Source organism: Mya arenaria, chromosome 9 (genome assembly GCF_026914265.1).
Source record: "Mya arenaria isolate MELC-2E11 chromosome 9, ASM2691426v1".
Classification (NCBI taxonomy): Eukaryota; Metazoa; Mollusca; class Bivalvia; order Myida; family Myidae; genus Mya; species Mya arenaria.
Window position 1 is genome coordinate 47,953,475 of NC_069130.1, and position 10,246 is coordinate 47,963,720.

Sequence of the window (10,246 nt, forward strand, 5' to 3'; positions counted from 1 at the left end):
TTAAATCAAAATACTACTCGCGCCTTTTTTTTGAATATAATTGTGACTGAATTAAGTTCCTAGAATTATTTATCGCGTTTTCGCTTGTATTGTGAATCGTCATTTGATTTCGCGACTTTATTTAAAACAAAACCAGCATTATTTGTCAATATTTTCTTTTCTGTCGAGATGCACATCCAGGTCGAGGAGCGTGTGTTTTCTTCCATTGCAGATTCAAGTGGATGTCTTGGTAGTGCGCTTGTGGCAGGTGATTCCAACGTACATCGTATCCAAGCAGCGATTCTAAATTGGTCCACTATTCGATGCCTCCCAGTATCAGGTACACACATTTTTAAAAGGCAAATGGATGTTATTTAAATGATTATGGCGAACTATATTGCTTCAATATTGCATAAAGATGTTAGTGAATGTATTATGACCCAAATAATCTGCCACAATATTCAACTTATAGTTTCCTTCAGTTTTGCAGACGACATATTTCATCAACCCGAAGACCTTATTCCTTATAGTATCCAATTTGCCCTGATATATTTGATGGTTATTACTGTAAACACTATGTTATGCACCAGTAAATTGTAACCCACCCCCCCCCCCCCCGGTCCGGGGGAATACCAGGGATAGCCGGTGAAAAGGGCCATGTTTCTACTTTCCAGGTGGCCCCGCAGGGCCGGGTGACTACGGTGTTTTTGTCATAGCGCCAAATTAAGCCGAGATTGGGCTTTATGTAGAGTCTCTGAGGTGCGGGGGCATTTGGCCGGGGTTTAACCATCAGTTCGTTCCCGCAGGGCAGGGATTTTACCCGGGGTTGGCTGGACCGAAAGTCAAAGTCCCGGCTATTCCCCTGACCCTGGGGGCCATGGTTACAATATTGACTGGTGAATTAGCGTAGCACTATTATCTCAAGGGTATTCTGTGAGGAAAAGTGTGTCCATGCAGTGTTGGCTTTCAACCCAGAACTGCTCGAACCAACTGAGCTTTCCGGACATGTAGGATTTCGTATCCAAACACTCTCTATTTACATTTAAGGGTGATTCTGGCACTCGGTTCTTTCTTTTCTGACACCAATAAAGACATCCGTGGAGGTAGTGAAAGTACCCAGTGTGGTGGCTGGACACATGAATACCAGAACAATAGCACAGCCCTCTAACCAATTGGCTAGCTGGGCAGCTGGTTTTTACACATGCACACACACACGCATATACACACGCTTCATGCCTTCCACCAATAACCTTTTAGGCTGATCCAGAGATTCTTGCATTTTACTTTTGATATATCAGTATTTAAGTAGTCCTGCGAGAAAGAGTGCATCCTGTGTGTGGCTTGAACCCATGATTGCACTAGCATGGCATTCCAGTGATTAATTTTGTGCAAAGGCTTCTCAAGGCTGTTTCACTGGACCATAAATTTTATTTTTACTGTTTTTTACTGTTTATATTTAAACTGAATAAATTTTTTATGTATATGGACAAACAAGAACTCCACACAACCACTTTTTAAACAGTGTATTATGTGAAAAGAAAAGGAAAAATGTTTTTTTATTTAATACCAATTAAATTCCATGTGCCAATCATACAAGATATGGTACTGCATATTCCATTCCATATTAATTATTGAATCAAATGTTTCTTGATTGATTTGAACCATCCAATACCAAAATAATATTATTAATGCATCAGTCAATTGTAACCAGGCCCCCCCCCCCCCCCAAGAAATGGTCCTTACCGGGGTTAGGGTTAGCAGTTTGTCCCCACAGGGCTGGGGTTAAACCCGGGATTTGCAGGACCAAGAGTCAAAGTCACCGGTATTCTGGACCCAAAGGGGGGGGGGGGGGGGTCGTGGTTAAAGAAAACATAAAAACAAAACAAAAGCTACCATTGTTCAGTTTACCTCAATTGTAGGAGCCAAGTTTGTGAATGACAAGAAGGGATTTGTGGCAGTTCTGCAGCTTTCATTGAAGAAGGAGTTTTACCCATGTGTCTATATTCATCTTGGCTCCAATGATGTTCAAGCCAGAGAGGATGTGTTTTATAGGTACACATTAAATATGTTTGATTCTATTATGTATGAAGCAGTCTTTTCAATAAGCTTCGTCAAGGTACCAGTTTTTAAAAACTCCCTTCGGCGTACTCTATTTCTATGACACACATTTTGTCTACTAAGTAACAAAACAATTTATGAAATTTTATTTAATCTCCTTTTCCTCAAGTTTTAATGTTATGAAATATGCCTGATTCAAGAAAGTTATGACAAAGTGTTATTACGACTTTATAATGCTTTATTTGAAGAAGTCACTACTTGTTTGCCTTGGCTTTATTAATAGTCTAATAATGTATGTTTATTTCAAAGGAGAGTCACTGAGGTATGTGATAGTATCCACGAGACGAGTCCGGAAACTGAGATTGTTTTATGTTCTATTCTGCCACGAAAAAAGAATGACAGACGAGTATCTTCAACATTAGCGAGAGTCTTCAACAGATGGATCCAGAATGCTAACACCATGCTAATGGACATTTCAGAGGCCATCCCATACATCAGATTCCTTGGATATGGAGCTCAGGTATAAATCAACAAAATAAGTTTATGCAATACAGAAATAAAAGTTGTAGATATTTGGCAAATTTAAGATGATCCTTATTTATATAGACAGGTAGAAATATGTAACTGTAATGCATTTTTATGCCTTTGTGGATATGGGTTGTCATAATGATATTGTTTATTTCATTGGTATACATATATCATTATTATAAGTCACGTGACCTGCCCATGTTAATTTCTCATATTCCCATCATGGGCAATTTCGTACTGTCACACACTGACAGTATCGTTTTGACCGGTTGACATGATACTGTCACATAGCACGCACGTCTTAAAATAGGCATTTTTTGGTTTCCCAAGTCTGAGGTGGTAAGCGCTTATTAAAATGTATTGTGAATCTGGTTACAACCGGTGTTTGCCTTATTTCTAAACAACATTTGCAACAAAATGACAGCTAAAGTAAACAAACAATAATTACAGAATAAATTGATTAAACTTGAAAGTTGTGTTATGGTAAAAATCTTATATATCATGTATATAAATGTAACTGTGTTCGGTATAATAAAATAAATATTGCATGGCATCTCCTCGGGTAACAGTATTTCCCTCATGTTAACAATATGTACTGTCACACTGGAAGGCATGCAATATTTATATAATATTCACCAACTTTTTCAAAAACAGTATATGAGCAATATCATTATTTTTGTTTCTGTATCTCGGTTAACAAGATAGTATATTGAAGATAGCAAAGATGAAGACTTAATATTCCAATGATTGAAAAGTTTGTTAAACCATGCATTCTGTTTTTATATACAATTAAGGAATGTGCTGATGTGTTGGGTCGTGATGGACTTCATCTGAGTGGTGTTGGTGGTAGACATTGTAGTCAGGTGATTGAGGAGGATGTGTATTCCTGGAGTGAAATAGCCTATCAGCAGGATGTACATTGGAATGAAGACATACGCCAACCACATTCAGCAGAGATTGATGCATCAAGCTTTGACCAGTGGTATTTGTTTCAAATATATTTCAATTCAGCTGAGTTAATTAGTTTTTTGCCTGTGTAAAATATCCGAATATTGTCATTACCTCAGTGTTGTTTAAGGGTATAAGATGAACATGTCGTGTTGATGAATTAACATGAAATATTTTACAATGATAAGAATTATATTAAATGTTGGCATTGTTCGATACTGTCTCACTTAATTGCTTGTTGTATGATGCAAGGTTAAGTATGACTCTTGTTCGGTTTGTAATATGTTAGTCAGTTAAAAGAAGGATGTCCATTTAATTATAGTTCATATGGTGTTCCTAACTCCCTACGTCTGAGATATTAAAAACAATATTTTCCTGGTGCCTTATTTTTAGCTCTGACTATTTTCAAAGCCTGGCAGCTGCTGTTGAACCAGTCAGTGACCAGAATGTCCAGGCCAGCAAGCAGCCTCTGTACTCGGAAATAGTCCGTTTGGTAAATACAACACTTGCTCTAAATGGATGGCATTTGCTAGATGAATAGCTATAATTTATCAAAAGCATTGAATTCTCTGATAAGATGCTTGTGTTGGTTGGTAGATATAGGATGTTCATTCATAAGTTATCATTTACAGGTAATTCAAACAATTCTGAACCTTTTCTAATTTGATATTCGTAACATTTGGTCAGTCATCAAGTTAGTCTTTCGGATGAACAACCCCGAATTCATGTATAAATGCTTGGCATTTGATTTTTTTAACAAGCCCTGCAGTATAAAACCCAGAAATTGAGGAAGCCAAAACACATTTTACCAGTGCAGGGATGGGGCTTGTGCTAATATATATTTTATCTATTTTGTGTCGAAAGTAAATTAACACTTATTTACTAAGGCAAAAGTGGTCAATGTCAAGTGTTTTAACCTTAGCATGGAAGAATCAAATATGTTACATGTGTTTTTTGCCTTAATTCCTATTTTGTACCACTGTTCTTTTTATTTTGAAAATGCCTCTATTCAGAGGAGATAACAAAGGTTATTCTTAATTATAGTGACTTCATAAAACAGATGAACTGAACTTCATATTATGACCGCAAAAGGAACATTTGTTTTATTCTTACAGCCAGCAGCTGAAGTTCCAGATGTTACCTCAGTGCAGCATAATGTGAAGTTACCAAGGCGCAATGTATTGAAGGTCTCTGTTATGTTTGTTTTCTACTTAAAATATATATTATAACATAATTATTTAATAAATATAGGTAATAGTGCAAAAAAAACTTATGTCAATCTGAGATTCCTGTGCTGGTGTTCTTTTTGAAAGCCTGTTAAGCTGTTTCAGATGGGCAATGCAACAATTTTAATAAAATTTAATGAGCATTTACATAACTAAGCTTAAATACATTCATTGATGAAAACATTTAAAGCATGTCTGTTTCTTGTCTACCTTTGGTAGGGACAAGGGTTAAACAACCTGAAACATTTCCATATTTTGCTATATTTTTATATATCCTGATTGACTTATACCCAGAAGGTAGCCAACGTTTTTTGTCATTAATATTTAGGTTGATGAATGTGCTAGATCAGCCAGACCATGTAACCACAGATCAAACAAACATCGAAGGGCAAGGCGAAGAAAATTTACGCAACACAGACAGCTGAAAGTTCAAAGGTAAATGAAATATATTTGCTGATGTTAAAGCTTCTGTTTAATTTACTTGTCAAATCAATTAATTGATGTTACAATTATGTTTCCACATGTATATTTGTAGATCTGAGCAGTATAAAGATCACGTTGAAATTCCGTTGACATCTGATGTAACGGTAAAGGTGAAGGCAGACAATGTACATAGCATCTGGATGGTAAGTTACAATATTCCTGTAGTGATGTAGTTTCTTCAAAGAAGATTAAAATCAACATAACTATCAAAGTTAATCCTAATCATTTTCTGAGCCATAACAATGTCCTAGTGTTCTGATGTGTTCTTGAAATAGAGAGAAGAAACACTTTTGATGGTGGTTATGGATAATAAATGCTTTGATATCTTGCATATTTAGTGCCCGAAAGAAAACGCCATTACCACAAAGAAGTGCCTACCTGTCTGCTCTACAATGACTGGAGTTAAGAAGATAAACAAGGTAAGAACATGCTACATGAAATTGCAATTTGTAACAAATTGCAGCATCATTTAAATTAAATACAATTCAGTTTTCCAATAATTTAATAAAAAAAGGGTAGGCAAATGCAAAACCAATGCCTTTGTTAATCTATGAGGATTTCATTCCCAGCTTCATTTAGTAAAACCAGAGTTATAGCCCTTGAGTTTGCATTATTATTATTATCATATTTTTTTTTCTATTTATTTCTAAGAATGTTTTGGTGTATTGCTTTGATGCTTTCTGTTGAAATGTTTTAACGTGCAATATTACGAAAAGTGTCGAAGTGAATTGTAAAAACCTCATTTTATAACTTGAAGCAAGAAATATTGAATGCATTGTGTCCGTTAACTGTAGCAGACATGGTTTGACTGCCCCCTATGCCCAGTGAAGTGTTCTAGAGAAGATTTCCTACTGGACCATTTCTGTCGTCGCCATGTACCTGGAGGGACCAAATACAAGAAGAACACTGACAATTCTTTCTGTCATCGGGTATGTTAGATATTTACTGAGTAGTACGGTAAACAAGTTTTTTTTATATCAGTGAATGGGTTTTACCTCTTAGTTTATAATTATACATTGTATAATAAATTTTTCATAGTCCTTGGCATCTTCATTTCTTACATGACTACTTTGTAAGTTTTAATAAGGTGGCTATGATTAAATTGGTATATTTTGATCCCCCACCCCCTTTTCGGAAATTTCCCCCTGGCCCCTTAAATTTATTAACTGATATGAAAATGCTCAACACGGGTCTAACCGTCTTGCATATTTGTCAGGTATTGGAAACAGCTTAAATTGATACCAGCTGGTGTTGATGTAAACATTTACATGTAAAAAGGGAGGATTGTTACATTGTGTTATGCAATAAGACAGAGCATGAACACATATCCAAATGTGATACAGTCATTTATAAAAAACACACAACCCAAACCACTATTTAAAACAAGAATTTGATGAAAATGTGGCAATAAATTTATATTGGCGTAAGATACATTGGATTGTCTACTTTCTCTATGTGACATTCCCCTCATCCCCAGTGAAAGATATGTTTATAATTGTATATATGCATTAGTTTTGTTTATTTACTGAATCTTAATGCTCATTAGATAATCAATGATTCTTGCTTGTCAATAATTGTCAATTCATTGTAATGTTAATCAAATTTAATTGAATTAATGCCAAAAATGACAGATTTATATGTAATATTCATTATGTGCTTTCTGTCTAATAAAAGAAATTTATCAGTAAAACAAAATGGTTATTTACACTGTTCTGAAATTTTAGTCAGTTTTAATGTCAAAACCATACTTTAGTGCAAACAGGGTCCAGGAACTCAAATTATAAATTTATGATATCCTTTCTGAAATGACATTTATCTTGCTCGTTCAGTGAAATAAATTACAATATTACATTGAAAAACAAAACAAGCATCATCTATATATAATGAACTTCCCATTAGGGTAATTTTAATGTTAAAATAATAAAAAGGGATATTAATGTTTAATGAAATTATTTTATTACAATTTACGAACAAGAAATCAACGAAGAGCAGCAGAAGTCAGCCAAACTCGAAGAGCACCATTTCAACATCCAGCCTGAACCCTGTAGAAAAAACTTCACCTCCCCATCAAGGTTTAATTTCTTTCTTGGGTACTAAATCAAACATTGTTTATATAATTTTTTCATGTTATTCATGCTTCTTTTTGTCAACACTTACTTATCAACTTAATATCTGTGTAAAAATAAAAGTTATTAAGGCTCAAGTGTACATGAATTCAGAAATTTGTGATTTCTTACAGATGAATTGGATATCGCAGATCACGCCGATTTCTCCAAATTAAAATTACTTTTATCAAATGATGTTGAGCAAAATCCTGGACCTGTGAGTTATAAAATATGTTAACATGAAAATAACGAAGAGATCAAAATTTATGAAATATAAAGTTACTATTAGGCCTAAAAAAATATGTCTGTTTCCTGTAACATGCTGAAAAAATGATGGGTCGGTAGGTAGGGATTTTTTTTTTTTAATGTTCTAAAATGTCAGAATGATCCAATATTCATGTCTGTTTCAGGTGAATTATTTTTTAATAAACAAATTCAGTGTGGTATATATAGATTCAAACTTTCTGCCTTAATTAAGTTAAAACTGCTAGTTTGACAGCCAATGTACATGTATTTCAGGTGTAGAATGCATCCTTTTGAAGGGCAAGACTTGTGTTCGACTCCCAGCAGTGGCAACATTATGTGCAATTTTGAATATTGTCAGTATGTTTACCAGGGAAGCAGTTCATCTTTACACTTTGCAAATATAACCTAGTGAAAAAGTGAATCAAATAACATTTAGACAATTCATTTTTGGCAAATGTTTTAAACAAAACTTTCAAAATGCATACATTTTGTAGTATTAATAAAACATGATATCATTGCACAAACAATTTTAATATAGACTGTGTAATAATATCAAGTTGTATTACAATTAAATGAACATGGCAACTATTATAAAACAAACAGTTGGCTAGACATGGTAAGAATCATAACTATAAAATCTGACTAGCATCAAACCGATGTTAATAATACAACATGAACTGGCAAGAATCTCCACAAATCATATATAAATCAATAGTTCGAATGATAAATGACTAGAATCAATGACTGAACCATTTAACTCTTAGAGCGCTGTCAGAATTGTACAGGTCTCTGGGGGTTTTTTTAAAGACAAAAGCTGTATATTAAATAATTTGTTTTAAAATAAGAAAATATGCATTCATTTTGAATACTACAAACTAGCATTTCAGTAAACCACCTAGGTTTAAACAGCCAAATGTTCGCTTGCATCTGTTCTAATTCTCTAAAAATCCAAACCAATGTAAGATATCGAAATGGAGAAAATAGGTTTAACATTGTTTTATGTTTTTACCCATTCATTTCAGATCCATTTGGTGTTAAGTTTTAGCTACACGAAGAAACTTACGCATCGAGGGAAGATCAGCTCAAGATCCAATCTTTGCAAACGTTCATGTATATTCAATTATTAACTAAAATTGTATTTGCAAATGACTATTTATGATAATGTATGAATTGCTTTTAAATTTTGAATTACATTTTTGAAAATGAACGTTTCTTGTAATCATTACTTACTCACAGCGCACGCGTTTTACTGACTTTAATTAGAGTTAAAAAAATAAGAAGCAAACTATCCTCCAATAAACAAATGCGTATGCTGTTACAATAAGAACCGCTGTAATAAATTTAGACGTAAAGAAAGATATAGAAAACACAACAAAATACACTGTATAACAAAAAAAAACGATTCATGATACTCATATTGGATGATCGATTTTTTTTGAAAGGTAGTTTAATTGATATAAACGAACCATATAACGAATGCAAGTGAGAACAGTTGAGTTAAAGATAATTTGAATTATGTGCCGAATTGACTATGCTTTATGGTGCCGAGTCGACTGGGTGCCGAATTTGTTGGTGCCAAATTGACTATGGCGAATTCGTTTGGTGCCGAATTGTCCAGTTACCATTTGAATGCAGTCTTATCCAAACATTTTCCAGGACCAGGATGCCTTGCTTCAGGAGCTCCATGGTGACCGATACTTTGATGTGTTCGAGTTTAACGCCCCTCGCAAGTACTGGGCCTGCTTCATGTGTAACCACCCGAAGAAAATGTCTGAGCTGATGCCTGATGGAAGTCCAGTCATTGCTGTATGTTAACAGTTTTTCAAATATTTGAATTTTTAAATCATACTTTAATTGTACTGGTGATTGATGCACGATAGCAATCCAGGCATGATCGTTTGTGAACACTTGAATCTTGCCCGATTTTACTGCCCGCTGGCAGCCCAGTCACGGCTCAGCTGTTTATAATTTAAAAGATATAATATTTACTATTCTCTACTGGACAGGGTCAGTTGAAGGAGAAGAAAGGGCGCTGGAAGTTTCTGAAGCGGTGGAAGAACCGATACTTTACTCTCTCCGGCAGCCAGATAACCTACAGCAAAAGTGATTCGGTATGTTACACTTTATATTCACTGTATTTTAACTCACATTAGACCTACAGGTAAGTAATTCCATATGTAACACTTTATATAACCTAAATTTAACTGACATTAGAACTTATTCCTATGTGACTCCAAAGTCTAACTGGAATTAGATTGTGTTAGCTGAAGGTAAGGGCATGGTGAAACATAAATCACCTTGAGATTTTATTCCACTCTGTATTTGTTGTGTCTGCTTGAAGTGAGATAGACATAGTTACCACAACGGCGGTCAACCAGGTGTATGTTAGTGCGTCCGGTTGTATGTCCATCAGTAAGTCCAACTTGATAATGCACTTGGTAATTTTTAAGTGATTTGTCACAAGTGTTCATCATGTGAAGCTTGCTGTTAAGTGCAAGACCAAAGACTTTTCGTCAAAGGTCAATGTCACACGTTAAGGTCATTGGTCAAAATTCCATGTCAAGGACTTATTCAAGGTGAAAATACCTTCATTTTGTCTTGTCCTGGCTGTAATTATTCCAGTAGGAGATCTTATAATAACACAAATGTTTTCCACTCTAGAGAAAAGAAACG

General features: G+C 34.8%; 1 protein-coding gene across 6 annotated transcripts; it reads left to right on the top strand.

Annotated features, from left to right (window-relative positions):
• Positions 1-162: 162 nt before the first annotated feature.
• On the top strand, positions 163-9,684 carry LOC128203559 (uncharacterized). 6 transcript variants are annotated; one of them, XM_052905025.1, is made up of 16 exons: positions 163-319; positions 1,899-2,031; positions 2,347-2,557; positions 3,360-3,547; positions 3,925-4,006; positions 4,629-4,700; positions 5,068-5,174; positions 5,275-5,365; positions 5,561-5,641; positions 6,017-6,151; positions 7,198-7,294; positions 7,462-7,544; positions 7,847-7,989; positions 8,596-8,683; positions 9,230-9,379; positions 9,580-9,684. In XM_052905025.1, exons 1-13 carry the CDS (start codon positions 169-171, stop codon positions 7,850-7,852), a joined length of 1,437 nt encoding a protein of 478 aa, XP_052760985.1. In that variant the 5' UTR covers positions 163-168; the 3' UTR covers positions 7,853-7,989; positions 8,596-8,683; positions 9,230-9,379; positions 9,580-9,684. The 6 variants fall into 6 exon arrangements, with proteins under 6 accessions (XP_052760985.1, XP_052760983.1, XP_052760984.1 ...); XM_052905023.1 differs by having other exon boundaries at positions 7,847-7,930; XM_052905024.1 differs by having other exon boundaries at positions 7,847-7,926.
• The last annotated feature ends 562 nt before the right edge of the window (positions 9,685-10,246 follow it).

Coding starts and splice junctions, on each gene's coding strand:
- LOC128203559 (XM_052905020.1), top strand. CDS start 169: ATGCACATCCAGGTCGAGGAGCGTGTGTTTTCTTCCATTGCAGATTCA. Junction 3,548..3,924: donor GCATCAAGCTTTGACCAGTG/GTATTTGTTTCA, acceptor CTATTTTCAAAG/CCTGGCAGCTGCTGTTGAAC. Junction 7,295..7,461: donor AACTTCACCTCCCCATCAAG/GTTTAATTTCTT, acceptor GATTTCTTACAG/ATGAATTGGATATCGCAGAT.